Consider the following 19,926-nt stretch of genomic DNA (forward strand, 5'->3'; position numbering starts at 1 on the left):
GTTTTGGTTTAATTAAACTAATCCATTTGTTAATAGAATACTATTAAACACTCTAGAAGATAGAATTGAAAACTATTTGATGACTCCCCATGGCTTTGGACTTTGCTAAAAGTACTTCCCCCCTTCCTTTTCTTGACATCAAGTCAATTAAAAAGATGACCACATGGAACAAGCAGAATGGTGATTAAAATAACCTAGAAAGGCTTTTGTTTGCACCTGCTGCTATGACCACACCATCACCAAAACATAGCTAAAACTGTCACCAAAAATCTACAACTGCATTTTGGAGCACAAAGCGTAGAAAGCAAATGGACATGAAGTATAGAATTTTCTCCTAAACATAACTTAAAGTAGTTTAGAAGAAAACAAATAGAACCCCAAGGCAGTTTTAAGCATGAATTGAAAACATAGGGCAAAAAAATGCTCTTAAATACCACAACAATCATAGCAAAGTTTTCGAATAGCACTAGTATCGTAACAAATCGATATTATCGACAAAATATTGATTATTTTATTTATGTCACGTTGGGACTTAGATTGCTTAGGACTTTTGCTACTGACAGCAACATAAGCTTGCAGATCAAAAACTCAAACGTGAGCAAGATGATCTCACCTCTCAGCTCAATTAACTTAGGAAATCCAGAATTACAAGACGTCATCCTATGATCTGTAAGAGCAACGCAAGCCAAATGACCTCACTTTTGAACCAAATCTAATAGAATCTTATGTTGTATATAGCCAATTAAAAAAAAAGAATAATTATGATGGCCAATTAGGCAGACGTAATTTGATGACCTCAATACCATGTTACCAACTGTTATGGTCCCCAAAACAAAGGAATCACTCATTTCCCTGCCGTTTGGTTGCGGGAAAACATAGGAAAATAGCACAAGAGAGAAGGGAAAGAGAAAGAGAAGAAAAGATGTGTCTGTTTTGTTGATGAATTCTCTAGTAGGATTTTCATCCTTTATACAAGCAAAATTGAAACAGATGACGAATCAAACACAAGATCTCGAGTGGATAAATTTGCATTCGTATGGCGTAGTCTGATTGTACAATACATGATTCATATGATGATCTCATCAAATGTTTCCTCTTGATGCTTTGCACACATCATCATTACCAACATTATGTAAAACCACGTCCTTGATTACGAATGAGTGTAATTTTTTAAGAGCAGGACCACTCCTTATAAACAAAACCAATTTTTAATTTTTGGCTCAATTAAACTAACCCTTTTGTTAATAGAATACTATTAAGCACACTTAAAAGTTAGAATTGAAAAACTATTTGATGGCCCCCATGGCTTTGGACTTTGCTTTAGTTACTTCCCCCTTCCTTTCTTGAACCTATGGAGAATTAAAATTGCTTGACCTATGGAACACATGCTCTCTTATTTAAATCTGGCGTGACCAAGAAACAGTGTGGTGATTAAAATAACCCAGAAAGGGTTTTGTTTGTTCCTGCTGCTATCACCACACACCATCACCAAAACATAGCCAAAACCATCAAGGCAATCTCTTAAATTGTCACTTAAAAAACCTGCATTTTAGTGCACAAATTGTGGAAAGCCAATTGACACAAACTGTATAACTTTCTCCTAATCATTGACACAAATTTGTATAACCAAAAGAATCACAAGGCAGATTTTTGCATAAATTGAAAACATGGGAAAGAAAGATTCATCAAATGGAAGCATACTGTGCCTAATTTGGATGCCCACTTTCTAAGCAAATGGTTTGTTGTGAACTGACAGCAGCATATATTCTTGCTGAGCAAAAACTCAAGGGTAAGCAAGCTGACCTCACCCACACCCTCACCCCCAATGAACCTAGGAACTTCCCCAAATTACAAGACATCATCCCATGACCTCTATGAGCAACGCAAGCAAAATGACCTCACTTTTGAACAAATCTGACACATGTTCTTATAGAATCTTTCTCACCAGTCCCAATTCAACCTCCTTCTAGGACATATATTTATATTGATCTATTTCTTAATCCTATGTTTTATAGCTGATTAGCAAAACAAGATTGATGATGAATTACGCAGACGTAATTCGTGACCTCAATGCCAACTTATGGTCCCCAAGACAGAGGAATCATTCATGCAATGGCACACAAAAACTGTGATCTGCTGCAGCATCTGCCAGGTTATATTTTAATTTTTATTTCCTTTTAATAATGCAACTTAATTAACCAAAACCACCTTTGTTTAAATCCAAATGATGCCACTACTCTCATGAGGTTTTGAAATTGGAAAGAATAACAGGAAAAAGTCATGTCAGATACATGCAAAATTGACCCTCTCCTTGAAAGCCATCACCTTGACCTCCTACAGTCATAATACTTTGTATCCTATAAATAAACAATCTTTATCAAATGGGCATCTGAGTCTGATTTGTCAACTTCTGTATCTACCCAATTACGCACATTTCCAACCCAATATAAATTCCCAGAGTGAGGCTTCAATAGTTTAACTCAGTAGGCCATATGGAAGGAGGTCGAAGCAGAGGCAAAGCCAGAGAAGAGGGACAGAGGGATGTGAAGTACAGAGGCGTGAGAATAAGGCCGTGGGGGAAGTTTGCAGCTGAAATACGCGATTCGACACGGCAGGGAGCTCGGCTGTGGCTTGGCACTTTCAACACTGCACAAGAGGCTGCAAGGGCTTATGACAGAGCTGCTTTTTCCATGAGGGGTCCTCTTGCAATTCTCAATTTTCCAAGTGAATATGGTTTGCCTGAAGCTGATCATTCTCCTTCTGCTGCTTCTTCTTCTTCTTCTTCTTCTTCATCTTCTTCGTCTTCGTCTTCATCTAATTTTTCATCTTCTTCTACATTGCATAATAATGTGACCACCAGGACAGAAACAGGAAGAGAAATCTTTGAGTTTGAGTATTTAGATGATAGTGTGTTAGAGGACCTTCTTGATTTTGACAACAAAAGCAAGAGTGAGTGAAGAACTTGGCGTAATACAAATCACACAACTCAAATCTATGCTTAACTAGTGAAAAACCGAACGTCAACTTCAGAATTCTGTTTCTGCAAATCGAAGCTTCAATTTTTTTTTATGTTCTCTCTGTTTCGGCGGTGTAGGATTCGAGTCATTTGAATAGAATTTTTGGTTAAATATTGAAGTACTGATCTCATGTGAAAATACCATGAAAGTTGTCATGCTCATGCGTTGTCAATCTAGTGACCTTTCTGTTTTAGTATTAACCCAAGTATTATAATTTTGTTTTGTTATGAACCCAATTATTATATTCTTAATCACTGTCATTATATCATATTTTAAGACTAACAGAAAATTAAATATATGACTTGAGCAACTGTAATTGTAAGAAACTGTGTTTCCCTGGATCCATAGATGCCTTGGTGAGCAAGTTGACTGCGTTATCTTCTGCAAAAAAAAATTGGTCATAGCAGCTCAATGATTGGCATTATGTTGTTTGAAATCTTAACCAAAAGTCAAGAACAGCCAGCATCTTCATTATTTATTTATTTTGGGTCGCACCAATGTACGGATTTGTTTCCACATTATAATATCAGGTAAATTTCCCTGCTTCTTTTACCTTCACAAGTTTTGTTTTTACTGAGATAAAAAAGACTGGTAGAGATAAATAAGTCAGAGTAACAACTGGCTACAACGAATTTCACAAAGAAACAAACAGAGCTAAACCAACTTCAATTTTGCCTCAAGTTCAAGCAAAACCAGTCAATTTCTCTAATGAGTTGGTTTCCCCTGTCTATGATGATTCTCTTTTGTGTCAAGAAGCTCCTCCAAAACCATGTTGTCCAAGTACTCAAACTCTATAACTTCATCTTCTTCTTGGCCTCTGCCAAAATTAGTACTCTTCCCAATATCGGCAGCAGAAAATGGAGATGATGATGAAGAAGAAGATGAAGAGGATGAAGTGCTGATCAAAGAGCTTGATGGGTTATGATACTGGTAGTCATTAGGGAAGTTGAGGATGGCCAAATGACCCCGGAAGCCGAAAGCAGCTCGATCATAAGCCCTAGCTGCCTCTTCAGCTGTCTCAAATGTGCCTAGCCATAGGCGTGCCCCATTTCTTGAAGGATCACGTATTTCAGCAGCAAACTTGCCCCACGGTCGCCTCCGAATCCCTCGATACCGGGTTTGATCTCTTACCTTAGTCTGCTCCTTCTGCTGGTTCTCCACTCTCTTCCCTTCCATGTTAAGCAAAAACAGAAAGTCTTGATTCAAATTTGGTGGCAAAAATATGGGTTGTGACATGCAAGATATATAGTGCGTGGTGTGGTCTCTGGTGGGGACTAATAAATTAAGCTGGTCCAATCTGATGGTTGGGTTGGAACATGTTTTTTTGGCTAGGAGCCTAGGAAGCTTCTGACCAAGAAGAAAAGGCAAACCTCCCTTTGGCCATTAAGAAGGCCTTTTGAGCATTATATTACTGTATATGCACAGATGTCTGCTTATTATTATTATTTGACCGTGGCAAATTGATTTTTGATTGTTATACAAGTGGGTATTGGGAGAGACGATCCAAACACATAACTTTAAGAGCATGAATAACTGTTATTAATCACTTACTCTACAAACCCCTTACGACCACAACCACGACAATTTGGTGAAGGAAAATTATGGAGGTGCATGCATATTTGATATGTGGGAGGAATTATTGTGGAAGGGTTTTGAACTTTTGACGGCTGGCTGGCTGGCTGGCCGGCTGGCCAGACAGAGAGAGAGTGAGTAATAGTCTGGTATTGGTGATTGGTGCGTTCCATTCCATCTTTGGCGTATTTCAGACATTGGCCGCCTTCGATGTCCCCTTCTTGGTCTGGTCTCTAAACCTACCGTGCTTTTCATTGATAAGCGACAAAACGCATCAATGCGACGACGTATTGCTGTTTTTGTTTTGGTCGGACAACGTATTGCTTTGTCATGCGGATGCAGATGGGTTTCCAATAGGAATATATGAGATGTCCAACTGCATCCAAGAAAGCCCACAAGTAATTCCAACATTGGCAAGCCCAATTGAATAGGCACTACTAGCCCAACCGTCAACAACGTTGTTAGAAGTTCATGATTTTTTTTCTTCTTAAATCCAAGTTATTATTTTCTTTTTCGGATTTTGATTCATTCCTGCATATATTTATCTGATAATACTCTCTAAGATGCCTTGCTCTCTTGGCTTCAAAAAAATAAGGTTTTGTTTATTTAAACTAAACACGATACAAAGCATTTCAATCAGTTTACGATCACTTATATGATTGTTAAGCAAGTTGCAGCGGACCCCAAATTAGAAATTTTCATCTTAAAAACTGTCTTAAGTCCACTCTTATCACCCAACCTCCTCACTTAAGAGGGTCATCCCACCTCTATCTAAGTGGTTGGGTACAAATTGATGTGACTTAAGTATGTATAACCAAAAGCACGGCCTTTAAAGGCCAGCCCCAAGCAGAATCATGCAAAACGACCGCATAGAACCCCGAATCATTTCATTTTGGTTACTTTTCTCCTTCTTGAATTGATTGATTTTTTGAATGGGGTCGTAGTGTTCCATTAGAAAGTGAAATCACATATTTTTTATGTGTTTCATTAGTGTTTGTCTAGACGTATAGCAAAAAGACTCTTTTTGATCCCCGTTTGTAATTCATAGTTGTGTATAAGGTGAGCCAAAATTCCAAGTTCCAATTCAACGCAATTAGGTGATAAAACCAGTAGTTAGTGCAAACCATGTCCGGCAATCCAGTATTGACACGGATTCAAGTTTTTCAGGCTCAGAAACACAAAGAGAAACATTAGGTCAACACATGCATTATAATTTATATCTTTTACATACAAAAGCATGAAGGAATACCAACTAACCCCATAATGCTGCAAATAATAATTGAATATATATATATATATATATAAGTGATTCAAATCAATGTCACCCATCTAGAGAATTCCTCTTTGGCTAGTCATCAAATTTGCAGAATTCCTCTTGTTGAATAAACCCATTCAACTCACAATTATAATGCAAGTTGCAATCAAATGTTGCTTTTTGGGGCAATCTGCATGCACAAAACCAGGCGCTCTTTCTCTCAAGTGAGCTTCCAGGAAACAGCTATAATTAAGCACGAATTAGCACACCTTACCTTAATTAATCTCTTAATGACACTAATTAAATATGCCTTTGAAAATTTTCCCACCTGCAGAAGGAAAAAAGCTAGTCTAGACTAGACTACATAGAAGTCTGTTAAAACCATATTAGAAAACTGAAGTAAGATTTAAAGAAAGAGACGAAGAGGGTTCTTGGAAAGTACCGAAGCTTTGAACTTGAGAAAAAAGCTGAATTAACAAAATCACTGGTAAAACGCACGTGCTTAAATTAAAAGCTAATATAATGTGATAGCTCAGATGAGTGACAATGAGACAATGAGACTGTGATACTGTGGGAGTATGCAATGCATTTAACCCAGTTGGGTTCCTTTTCAGGCCAAGACCCATGAAGTGTATGGTGCATAGAATATACTTAGGTGCAGGAAACAAATATTAATATAAAGCCAAAACTTTTTGCGACGTTCTTACATCATTGTTTAGCCTTTTCCACTCTTGACTTTTTTTCAAGTGCTTCTTGAATTTGTGCGTAGACATTTGACTTTAATTAGATTCACTTCTCATCCTGCAACTGCAACTGTACAAGTGTTCGTGTGTGTGAGCTTTCATGTTTTCTATCTTCTCACTTCTCTTGCTTGTTAAGCCAGAAAAAGAGTTATGTAGAGGATACGCAAATACCACAGGACAAAACAAAGAGTCTAAATCAATGGAGACACCGAGGCTGCATACACATGTATAATCTTAGGTTTATATTCTAGCAAGTTTTAGGATAAACGATGTAACCATAACATTGCTGTCATGTAGTATTATTAATTTACTCATATTATAATACGTGTATATTCCGCTGATCACTCATGTTATAACATGGTGTTATAATCACACACGAACATTTCTCTAATTTTATGTCGGTTGAATCTTTCTGATGACTATGTTACTTAATATCTATTCTTAAGGGTTTGAGGATAAAGACTGAGCTAGCTACCATGATTAAAGCAATAATTAATTGGACGATAAAGATGTGTACTAGTACATGCACTTGTTCGCTTATTATTAAACTCACAAGGGCTTATCATGATTCATTTCACAAACCCAAGTTAAAATGAAAGCATATGCTGTCCTTAATCCTTTCCTAATTAACCTATATGCTATAAGGTTTTATATAGCCTAACATTATTGATCGAAGATCTCTTTTTCAACGATAAAAAAAGAACATTCATAAAAGATAAGCCTATCACGTTTTTAACCCCAAAAAAAAGTTGTACATGTCCCTTGCATTTTGGATTGGATGATGTGAATTTGATCTTGGTTCATGCACCCAGCCCAGAACTTCTCATAACATTCCATGGCCGATGGCCCCCATCTGCCCCCCCCAAAAAAAAATTGAAGTGCACTCACAACAAGTTGCAAAGTTGGCTCACCACCCAAACCACGATTGGATTTGGACCACCAAATATTTGAAATTTGCAAAAGCTTTTTAATTTGTGTTTTATTACTTTTTTTAAATTATATATATAATTAAGAGAAAATAATGTGTCAACTGTTAAAAAAAATACGAATGGGGATGTGACACATAACATTTGATTCTGTATGTTTATGGTGAGCAAGTGGTATTATTCTATGAATAAGTTGGCTAGGCCCTAACATGTATAGGATTTAATAATTTGGCCAAAAAAAATTATTTGAGATAATGATAATATAAAGAAATATAGTCACCGTGGCCTCGCATAGTTTAACATCTAACTAATGTAATTTATAATTTAATTACGTGACAACTAGAAAGCTGGTCGGTTGAGGATGAAACAAAACATTGAGAATTGCAACCCCCAATGCGACAAAAGTAAATGGAAGTTTAACGTTGTCACCGATTTCATTCACAATAACATAGGCTTGTTTTTATTTTAGGGTAATGATTTTTCCACTTCAATTTTATCTACTTACACTCATTTTTTTAGTTATAAAATAGAATGTAAATGAATAAAATTAGAGTGGGGAAATCACCACTCTTATTTTAATGAGAAATAACATAGGTTTTCATAAATAACTAATTACTTAGTGTCTCTAAATTACAAAGGAGAAGAGATAGTTTCTCATAGACACTATCTCAAGGTGTTATTCAAGTTCGAACTTGAAACTACTAATTTGCAAGTCAATTCTTTTTTTTATTGAGCTGGATTATGTTGACAATTATAGGGGTCCTTTGCGTCGAAGGTCTATGTGTCAGTTTGCTGTTTTATTTTATCTTGCTCTAGCATTAGTCATGCGAGACTGTTTCAGACTCTCTTGTTAGTCAATGACCTGTGTGGTACTATTTTCTACTCTGATATTTGTCCCTCAAGAAGGTTTTAATGATGCCACTGTTTCGTGTCGTTCTTTGTACGCTACTTTGATTTTATGAATGAATTCCATTTCTATAAAAAGGAAAAAGAAAGAAATAGATGTTTCATGGACATTCAAACTCTTTTTTGGTATTAGATATCAAGGACCGGCACTACTCTCTAGCAAAGGGAAGCTAAAACAGAAGTTAGATTTAACTACCTTTTGTGGTGCAAAGGACTAAAAGGAGTGGTTGTGCTTCAAATTATTAAACAAATAGAAATGCAATCTAAGAAAAATGTCACCATGCATATCCCAACAAATCATTGCTTAGGAAAATGGCAGGCATATATTTATAAGCAACTATAGTCAAAATTCAATTGACCAAGTCCAGATATGCTGAGCCAACCTCCATGCATGACTAATGCAATAATTCTAGGAACTTCTACATTTTTTACTTTTACCGCATTTGTATATCACATTTTCATATCACTTCATGTGGCAGATGAGGTATACATCAACATTAATTAAAAAGTGTCAATAAATCATAAAAGAATAAAAAATATTAAATTAATTTTAATTGATGTGGATGTTTATCTCATCTGCCACATAAGATGGTATGAGAATGTGATAAGAGCAACATTACTCAATTAATTATATATATATATATATTTGGGCATTGTGGAGAAGAACAATGTACATAGAACAAAAACATAGGTAAGGCCGGACCTACGAAGGGGCTCAATTGGGCTTTATCGTACAACAATATCCACTACAATTAAATATTAACTCACTTATCTTTTAGAATTCAGTCTATCCTAACCACACAAATAAGATTTTATTTTCTTCTACCCACATAAATCCTACCATATTATATATATATATATATATATAATAATCCTACCATATAATATTAATTAGCCCAAAAATTCCTGGTTATAAAAGATCTCCCAAAAAAAAAATTAGCCAATCCCTAGAAAATTTCTTGACTCCGCCATTGAACAGAGGCCAGTGAGAAATTAAAAAATTGAAGTTTAAACTTTTGGGTTAATCTTAGGTTAAGTATCGGTCTCAAATTTTAATTACATGCAGTGTTGAAAATGACATCTCATGTGTAAGAGGATTTACTTTTTCTTCCAGTTCAGATATTTCTTGTTTTTTGTTTAATGATATAATTAATTAAGAACAAATGACCTTTTTAGATTAATCCAAGTCATGTTGGCAAGCCAAGGATTTTGGAGGGTTGCTAACTTCATTTTTCTTATGGCTAACTCCGAATTTAATTTCATAAAGCAAAAGTGATGGATTTGAAGCTATTTATTGGTAAGTCATGGCTCGTTTAGTATCGAATTCGATTTTTATTTTTAGTTTTGATATTTTATTAATTAAAAATGGAGGAGAAATATATACAAGGATTGAGGGATAACAAATGGTGCAGAGAAGGGAGATGGAAAGAATGTAGAATATCACTTGTATAAAAAAAAATAAAAATCACTGTGAATAATGAAGTTATTTAGAGAAAGATAAAGAGTTATAAAAACAAGTGTTAAATAAAAACAAAACAGTTTTAGAAAAAAATACAATAATATATCATCTTCAATATTTTTTATATAGTAAACAGTGATGTCGACGATATTATAATATGCATAAATACATAATAATCTAATTAAACACAGTAGTGTAAAGAAAAAGACAAAAACATACAATTGAAAAATACATCAATGTTTCTTCTTTAATGTTTTTTATACGGTTAATAATGATGTCAAGGATCTTCTATATCATATTTTGATTCCCCACTTACACAAACTACAATCTAGTAGTTATTTACTTTATCTTTCAAATTATTCTTCTTTTTTTTAATACGTGATCGGGGAAGGAAAATGGAGAGAACTCATACACACGGATACGACGAGCGCTTGAACTCAGGACTAATTAAAGCAAGCTAAAAGCTTGGGTCAATTCAACTAACTCCTCGTGGTTAAGTTTGCTGATAGGCTGTCAGCCAACTGCTACACAGGTGCACAGTGCACTAGCTCACAACAAAAGATTCCTACGAACTGTTTATTCAATTCGTTATGCCAACCGACCTCAAAATTGCAAATTAAAGTAGATTGCCATGATGCCACGGCAACACAATCTTATATTAAAATAATTATGTAATATGTAATTTTGGTCAAATCCCGCCGCCGTGCCTTATTTGACCCACGTGCGTAAATATATTGGTCCTTGCAATATAGAAAGAACAATTAATCTGCACTAGATTTTGGTACTGCAATCCTAAAAACATCCTCCCTCACCACAAATCGTAGCTTTCAGCTGTTTTTTTTTTAATCCTTTTAATGTTATTCTAAGATATGCCCCTTGTAATTCTTTTGGCTTTTTGTTCGAAGTTCAAACGCCCTCCTTTTTTTCTTCAAGTATATAAAGGGCACGGCAACTTTTTTGGTACCAAGAAAATACCAAACCCCAAAACCCAAAACCCAACCACATGGAGATGGAATCTGCTAATTTCTTCCAATTTTCTAGTGCCTCAGATTTCTCACCAGAGTCTTCTTTCGGCTCACTGGACTCTCTCTCATGGGAAGATGAAGAAGCACTCTTGCTTCCTTTCAACAACCCCAATGAGATGATGAGTTTTTTACCATTTGACATGAATGACTCTGGGGAGATGCTGCTCTATGATGCTGTGGCCAAAGGGGCAAAAGAAACATTTTCGTCTCACGATGACCAGGCCAATTGCTTCAATATTGGAGTTGTTAAAGAAGAGGAGGTCACTTCCAATATTGCCCATCATCAAGCTTTTGAAGAGAAACCCACGACGGAAAAGTCCTACAGAGGGGTGAGGAGGAGGCCTTGGGGAAAATATGCAGCAGAAATTAGAGACTCGACACGGCATGGGATTAGGGTTTGGCTTGGCACATTTGATAGTGCTGAGGCAGCTGCTTTGGCTTATGACCAAGCTGCATTTGCCCTGAGGGGCTCTTTGGCTGTGCTTAATTTTCCACCACAAGTTGTCCAAGAGTCTCTTCAAGACATCAAATATAAGCATGATGAGGGGTGCTCCCCTGTGGTTGCCCTCAAGAGGAAGCACTCCATGAGAAGAAAGTCAATGTCTAAAAAGAGCAAAGCCATTATCAGCCAACAATGTACAGAGCAAAGAGTAAAGGAGGTTTCGCCACAAAATAATGTGATGGTTTTTGAGGATTTGGGTGTCGAGTATTTGGAGGAACTTTTGGAACAAAGCTATTAGTAATATTTCACCTTTAATTCGGATACCTTGTATTTTTTTAGTACAAGTGGTAGTCTCGTGTTTTTTTTTTTTTTTAATTTTTCGAATTTAGTTTAATTAATTACTGGGTTCTTTCTTTTTTTAGTTTGACCTTCTTCTTTTTTCCTCTTTACCTTGACCTTGGATCAAAGATTGTTGTTAATCTTTGAAGCTGTCTTGGTGCAGGGTTAGATCTAGGGCCTAGTAAATTCTATTAATTATAATTTCCTCCTCTTTGTAAATTTGAAAAAGATGGAATGTACACCTTTGGATCAAATATCTTCTTCTGCCTCCATTATTGAAGTCTAAAATATTACATGGATTAGGAAGCAAAGACATGAATGATCTGCATATCTACTGGCCCCTAGAATCTGAAACTTTACTTTACCAATGTAATTAGAGTCAAAGCTGGCAGCTTACTCTTGATTTTCATTTGTAATTATCACCAATTAAGCATAATTAATTTGTATGAATGTGACACAAGATTGACGTATTGTTTATCCACTATACGGTTGTATACGAATTTGTTAATGCCTCCATTGTCAAGAATTCGTTCGGTTTGTGACACCAGCAGAACAATAAGTCAAGAATATTAAATGAACCTAACTCAGTTGTTTGATTGTTATCCTCCAACATTGAACAACTTTTGTTTCCTAGTTTTGATGTTTTGCCTTGGGAAAGAGATGGGCGTGTCAATGATGTCATGAACCACTCCCACTATTTTATTCTGTCTCTCTTTTTTTTCTTCAACTTATTGAGGCAGCTGAGAGAGCATATCCGTTTCCACCCGAACTAGTTCCACTTTTGGTATCCGACTGAAGACATTTAGCCAAAAAAGGGCTTGCAAATAATGGGCCAAACCCTCACAACCAAACATAGGGCCACGACCCCACAACACTAGAAAACAAAGGGAAAACAGGTGCAAAGTCCACCTAACAGGCAACAAGCTCAATAGTGACGGACAGCCGAAGAACAACTAAGGAAACGCTACAACAAATACTCACAAAATTAGGCTGAGTGCAGATGTGTTTAGGCTAGGTGGCCAAAGTAATGTGCTTGTTCTTTTGCATTCGATTTCAAATCTCCTCCCGTATATTAGAGTATTTTAGATTATCATTGTTGTAAAAAGAAAAAAAAAAAAAAAAAAAAAGGAAAAGTAACCGAAAGCCATATATTATTAACCCTTGGAAAAAAAAAAACAACTCATCTTGGCCAAGCAAACAAAATAATTCAGTAAAAAGAGGGCATCTGCTAAAATTGTCAATTAATTTGAAAATATGTCATCTGTTAATTTAGACTATCTTACCACTCAACATCTTCACGAGACAAAAATAACGCCACACAAAGGTATTTTCTCCAATTGTAGAGGATAGAGGGATTAAGACTCTATGATAATTCAATGCTTTATGTATTATGAGGGGCTATGTTGAGGGGTTATAATGAGGGGTACAATCCAATAATTCAATAATAACACTGTATTTGATCGGACCGCTATAAGAAATCCTTACAACAACAACTAACAACATAGCATAATCAATAATAGTGATTTAGCAATAAGAAATACAACTGAAAATCCATTCACAAACTATAACAAATAAGGCTCGTGGGAGCCCGACCTGGCCCAATGAGAGGGCTCGGGCTTTAATATTCGAAACCTCATATCAACTCGGACGAAAAATAATAAAGGACAACAAGGCCCGACCCGAAGCCCAACCCTAAAGCCCGACCTAAGCCCAACAAGGCCAATAAGAAATCCTTACAACAACAACTAACAACATAGCATAATCAATAATAGTGATTTAGCAATAAGAAATACAACTGAAAATCCTTTCACAAACTATAACAAATAAGGCTTGTGGGAGCCCGGCCTGGCCCAATGAGAGGGCTCGGGCTTTAACATTCGAAACCTCATATCAACTCGGACAAAAATAAAAAAGGCCAACAAGGCCCGACCTAAGCCCAACCCCAAAGCCCGACCTGAGCCCAACAAGGCCAATAAGAAATCCTTACAACAACAACTAACAACAGAGCATAATCAATAATAGTGATTTAATAATAAGAAATACAACTGAAAATCCATTCACAAACTATAACAAATAAGGCTCGTGGGAGCCCGGCTTGGCCCAATGAGAGGGCTCGGGCTTTAACATTCGAAACCTCATATGAGCTCAGACGAAAAATAAGAAAGGCCAACAAGGCCCGACTTGAGCCCAACCCCAAAAATTTAGGGTCGGCTAGGCCTGATGCTAATCCTAATTTTACAACACCAAACAAGGGGTTATTGATGATTTTCTGTATTTCCTCACCCCTCCATCAAAATCTTGTGGATTTCCAGGGTCCTAGGGTCGATTGGGTTGTGGCTTAAGTAACCTACCATGCTCAATACCTTGTCATTGGCATGAGTTGCTTCTCTCTTTATAACAGGTAGTGAAAGCGAGAATTTCAGGATATGTACACAAAGTTGTAACATCAAATATAAGACAAACTGCAAAGCCCACCTAACATACAACAAGCTCAATAATGATGGATAACCTAAGAACAACTAGTGAAACACCACAAGAAACACGCACAAAATTAGGTAAAGTGTAAATGTGGGTTAGGCCAGTTGGCCAAGGTAATGTGCTTGTTCTCTTGCATTCGATTTTGAATCCCTTCCTCGTACATTAGAGTATTTTAGATTATCGTTGTTGTAAAAAGAAAAAAAAAAAAAAAGGCAAAGTAACCGAAAGCCATATATTATTAACCCTTGGGGGGGAAAAAAAAAAAAAAAAAAAAACTCATCTTAGCCAATCAAACAAAATAATCCAGTAAAAATAGGGCATCTGCTAAAATTATCAATTAATTTGAAAATATGTCAATATCATAGACATGATTGATACCAATACGAGACAAACACACATAAGCATTAATTGGATGAATATGAATATGCGATGCTTTGTAGGGAATCCACTACAAATTAGAAAGCCATTTAATAGTTTGACAAAGTGCAAAAATATAATATGTTAAACATGCCAAAATAGGAGTAGATATGGCTTGACCAGCGGGAATTGCCAAGCAATGCGATTCCAGCAAAAACATGGTCTTTCTGTGGAGTAGTCTCCATCATCAACATTTGTTGTAGTTTGTTGTCGAAGACCTCCTCGGTGGGTTAAGAAGGTTTTGAAAACAGAATATGGCTATCACAGAAGAGAGAAGCAGCAACATGCCCTGACTTTCCTCCACCCAACCATTGTGTTCGAAGAATTTTGTCAATTTGCTCACAAATTTGCTTGCAAAACTTGCATTTTCTTCTCTGTTTCCAACAACAGCAGATGGTGTTGGAGGTTGGTAGACTTTTAATATTTCCTCTTACCTCCACGGACTTGACAGAGGCTTCCTCAGACAGATTCTCTACATCTACAGTAATAGGCACAGATTCTTCACCATATCCAAAACTTCTTCAACAATCTCCATTGTCCAACAATCTGAAAAAATGAAAACTAATCTCTACACTTGGTCACTTCTTACTCTCTCAAATGAATTCAATAATCTTACTCTCTCAAATGCCTCAAACAAATGCTGTAAAACAAGAGCTCTCAAATGCCTCAGACAGATGCTTTAAAACAAGAGCTCTCAAATACCTTAGAAAAATGCAAAGTAAAAAGAAAAAAAGAAGAAGAAAAGGCAAAGAAACCGAAAGCCATATATTATTAACCCTTGGGAAAAAACAACTCATCTTGGCCAAGCAAACAAAAAAATCCAGTAAAAAGAGGGCATGTGCTAAAATTGTCAATTAATTTGAAAATATGACATATGTTAACTTACACTATTTTACCACTCAACATCTTCATGTGACAAAAATAACGCCACACAAAGGTTTTTTCTCCAATTAAAAAAAGATAGATGAATTAGGACTTTATAACAGTTCTATGTTGAGAGTTTATAATGAGGAGTACAATCCAACAATTTAATAATAACTTTGCAATAATAACTCCAATTTGTATATATCATATTGCAATAAGAATTCCTTACAACAACAACAGAGCATAACCAACATTATTGATTTAGCAATAAGAAATACAACTGAAAATCTGTTCCCAAATTAGTTATAACAAATAAAGCTCGTGGGAGCCCGGCTTGGCCCAATGGGTGAGCTCGGGCATTAACATTTGAAACCTTATACCAACCTGAACAAAAAAATACGAAAGGCCAACAAGGCCCGACCTGAGCCCGACCCCAAAAATTTAGGGCTTGCTAGGCCTGATGCTAAGCCTAATTTTGCCAAGGGTTAATAATATTCCTAGATTCTATTGGAATGTGCCTTAAGTAACCTACCATGCTCAATACCTTGTCATTGATATAAGTTGCTTCTCTCCTTATAATAAGTAATGAAAGCAGAAATTTTAGAATATGTACACAAAGTTGTAACATCAAATATAAATAGAGTTATAGAACATTATATATATAAGCAAAATACAAAGAATGATCTTTTTTTTTTTTTTTTTTTAAATATAAAAAAGTACAAAGTTTTTGTTGGCTACGCAAATCTTACGGCCTAGAAGGGGCCGACGGATATACGCCAACACAAGTCGTCCTACTTTGTATTGGATGGGGTGTGTCTTGATGTGCATGAGTTGCAAAGACGGTCTATCGTGCGATTGATGATGATACAGATGGATGGATGGATTGATTGAGTGTGCCTATTAGATCTGACTTCGCTCAAAACGATTGTGCCAAGAGAGGAACAGCTTCTCGGCGTTAGGTTCATGACATAAGCTATGAGGCCGTTGAGAGTTGGTGGTGGAAATGACAATTGGTGGATTTGGATGGTGCTCCAACGCCTCGCTAGATTGCGAAGGCTGTATGATATATGGGATGGACTAGGTGGCAATTTCCTACACGACTCAAAAAAAAAAAACACGACTGAACGCGCACGATTAATAATTGGGTAATTTTGGGTCAACCCGTTTTGACCGGTTTATTAAACATGTGAGTTTTGGGTCAACCCGTTAAAACACATGTGTAACCCGTTTATTAAACGGGTCGTGTCAACCCAAAGTGTAAGACACTCCAACCCACGAAAAAATATAGAGAAATAGAGTTCAAAACACACATATGGGGTTTTGAACCCCCACCATCCTCATTACTCTCCAACACCTTATCCACCATGCTAGATACAACTTTGTGATTATATACTATGCCTTTTGAAATTTATAATGTTTCTTTTTCTTCTTTTGTTTTCTTTTTTTTCCCTCTATCTTCTCCTCTATCTTTTTTAATTTCTTTTCCTTCTCTTTTTTCTCCTTTCTTTCTTTACTTCTGTTTAGTTTTCTCTCCTCTCTTTTTTATTTTTATTTCTTTCCTTCTCTCTTCTCTCTCTCTCTCTCTCTCTCTCTCTTTCTTTTCTTTTCCTTCTCTCTTCTCCTCTCTCTATCCTTTTTTTTCTTTTTTTTCCTTATATTTTCTCTCCTATCTCTCGTTTTTTCATTTAAATTTTTTCAGTTGTGACTTTTGTAACATGCATGTTATTATTTATCAACCGTTACACAACTCGAAACCTGCACGATAAAAGACGACCCAAACCCGACACGACACGTTTATTAAATGGGTTGGGTTTAAGTTAAGCATTCTTGACACGTTTAATATTCCAACACGACACGAACTCGGACCCATTGCCCCCTAGGATGACAGAATAGTAACTGGGATGGTGCTCCAGTGTCTTGAAAATCAAGGGTCATATGATATATTGATGGATGGAAGATTAACTTTACCACTACTCAGGAAAGCATTTAAAGATATTGAAAGTGCATGACTGGAAGATAAATGATAGGAAAAGATAAGTTGCTCAGTAGGAAGCTTGGATGGCTGGGGACCCTTTAAATGTTGCTAGGGGTCTTATATTTATAGTAGAGTTGTAGAGAGTGCTTGGCAAATATAGGGATTTGAGGGGTTGCATCTATCCTTCACTTTTCAGTTATGGGCCCCAAGGTCAGCTGACTTTGAGTTGTTTACTATTTCTGGCTTCAGTGGCTGTTAATCAGCCCATTTCCCAAGATAATGGACTCGCATTTCTGGCACTCGACCTTTATCCTCAGTCTCTGATGACCTGGGCCGTGACCGAGTACATGGTCTACAACTTGCTCTAATTGGAGGACAATTCGCCAGCTCAAACAAAGTTGGATCAACTCATCTTCGTAATCATGTTTTATCGTGGGTCCCATGACATTATAGCCAAAGTTAATGCCTTTCACTTTTCATATAGGGTGGAAAGTTTTCACTTTTCTAGAAACCTCATTCCAAGTTTTCCTCAATAGGACCCTCGCGTGTGTCTCGAGATAGTGGACAGGTCATGGCCATTAGTTATTATCCGATGTCTACTCGACCTCAGCCCCGAGTACCGTGATCGTGGTCCTCATATGTTGTCTGTTGTCTACCCGACCTTGACCCTGGATATTGTGACGTGGTCCTTATGGGAATCGAATTTTAGCCAAATCCTAGGTCAAATATTTCCTTCCATTTTGGGCATTATTTGGCCTAATTATGAGTTATTTGATTCAATTGGCAATTATTCGAAATCAAATCCCTAATTACGTCAATCTCTCCAAATTGGGGAAGAATAATTTCTTTCAATCTATGGAATTATTCTTCCGAAACCCTAGCCTCTAAGGCTCCTATAAATACATGGCTACACCAAGGCTTGAGGTAACTCTAAACCTACGTCTAAATTCCTCTATGAAACTCTGTAGAAATTATCTTTCACAAACCCTAGCCGCCTTATTCTTTCTCTCTCTCACACAAGGCTCCGGCCACCACACACGGCTCTGGCCGCCCCGTTCACACTATACATACAACTCCGTACCTTCTCCGTTAGCTATTGTTTTCCTACAAACACTTGAATTAACTTAGGCATCGGAGAGCCTTTGGCAATACCCATCGGATGTGGTCCTCTTATTCCGATTTGATTTGTAGGGAGAAAGAGACGACAAAGGGGAAGACAGAATCTTATACGAATATTCTTGAGACGAAAATCGCTCCCACAGTCCTTATTTGTTGTTCGCTCTTTGCTCGATCCTTGTGCGTATCTAAATACCGAAAATGGCCTCGGGCTGGAAAAGCTTGACCGATACCTTCCCTTCTCTATTGCTAGAAACACAATGAGTTCATTCATTTATAGACTTTTAGAACGCAGCAAGATCAGTTAACTATCAAAAAACAAAATTCATTTATAACATTCAGTTATCAATTACATACATATGAACTACATACATATGAACACACCACAACCAATATCATAGTTGTAAAGTAATCAACTTCTTTCTTGTAAAGGAGCTTCGATTTAACCAAATTCAACCAATTATAGATAGTTGTTTATCATATTACCTACCTATAGGAATTCAACCAATTCAAACCAACCACTTACATGCTTTGCTATGGTTGGGAGAAAATAAAAACTTGGTAACAGAGAAGGAACACAAGTCTCTCAAAAACTACAGGCACACAAAGAATATACAAGTCATATGTTAACCTGAACTGATGGCACACAAAGAATATACAAGTCTTAGCTTGTTACTCAATTCAATCCCAATTTGTAGAAATCAAAGGATTTATTTTTTTTCCCCACTAGAGAATGCTATTTGTTCATGTGCATACAAGGAATAGTTCCAGTAGTTCCTAAATAAAAAATAACACAAATCCAATTGAAATTCCTAGATACGGGTTCATGATCTTAGGGGGTGTTTATGTAATTTTTGAAACCTCATGGGGTTTTAAGTTAAAACCAAAAATCTTAGGGAGTGTTAGTGTAAAGAACTCTTATAAAATTAGTACTTCTTTCATTAGAGCATCTTGAGTGATATTTATTAGGAGAATCCCACTACCACTCACTCACTCAGAGACCTTACAATTAAATTAGAACTTGCAAATTACATGACACGCAAAGTCAAAGGTCATGTTTATTACAAATGAAGAAGAACATAACATGAGTCACATTTTCCATCTCACATAACATAACAGCAAAGAAACTAAAATTAAAATGGAGGAACATGCGACTTGAGATTATTTATTCTTGTTCCACTGATGGCAAAGGTAAGATCGGAAGGTACTGTCCCACCTGCATGGACCGTTTGGTCTTATGCTCCACATGCACTCATTATCGGCACAAAGCTTCCTGTCTCTCTCGTGTATGTAAATGTCGAAATAGTGGAATTCAGTTCCCCATTTGAAGCTGCAAAAGAATTGGGTTGTATCCCAAATATTGGGTTTAAATTTAAACCCATAGGTACCTTT

At 36.6% G+C, this 19,926-nt stretch overlaps 2 protein-coding genes and 1 pseudogene across 2 annotated transcripts; 2 read left to right on the plus strand and 1 right to left on the minus strand.

Annotated features, from left to right (window-relative positions):
• The first annotated feature begins 2,404 nt into the window (after positions 1-2,404).
• LOC103334493 (ethylene-responsive transcription factor ERF096-like) lies at positions 2,405-3,134 on the plus strand. The gene has a single exon (XM_008237470.3). The coding sequence runs from the start codon at positions 2,493-2,495 to the stop codon at positions 2,955-2,957; it is 465 nt and encodes a 154-aa protein (XP_008235692.1). The 5' UTR covers positions 2,405-2,492; the 3' UTR covers positions 2,958-3,134.
• A 337-nt stretch (positions 3,135-3,471) lies between these two features.
• On the minus strand, positions 3,472-4,244 carry LOC103334492 (ethylene-responsive transcription factor ERF098 pseudogene; annotated as a pseudogene).
• A 6,462-nt stretch (positions 4,245-10,706) lies between these two features.
• Positions 10,707-11,938, plus strand: ERF15 (ethylene-responsive element binding factor 15). The gene has a single exon (XM_008237468.3). The coding sequence runs from the start codon at positions 10,882-10,884 to the stop codon at positions 11,641-11,643; it is 762 nt and encodes a 253-aa protein (XP_008235690.1). The 5' UTR covers positions 10,707-10,881; the 3' UTR covers positions 11,644-11,938.
• Positions 11,939-19,926: the final 7,988 nt, after the last annotated feature.

This window comes from Prunus mume, linkage group LG6 (genome assembly GCF_029339155.1).
Source record: "Prunus mume cultivar Tortuosa linkage group LG6, ASM2933915v1, whole genome shotgun sequence".
NCBI lineage: Eukaryota > Viridiplantae > Streptophyta > Magnoliopsida > Rosales > Rosaceae > Prunus > Prunus mume.

Excerpts from the sequence above, each read along its gene's own strand:
- LOC103334493 (XM_008237470.3), top strand. The coding sequence starts at position 2,493 with ATGGAAGGAGGTCGAAGCAGAGGCAAAGCCAGAGAAGAGGGACAGAGG.
- ERF15 (XM_008237468.3), top strand. The coding sequence starts at position 10,882 with ATGGAGATGGAATCTGCTAATTTCTTCCAATTTTCTAGTGCCTCAGAT.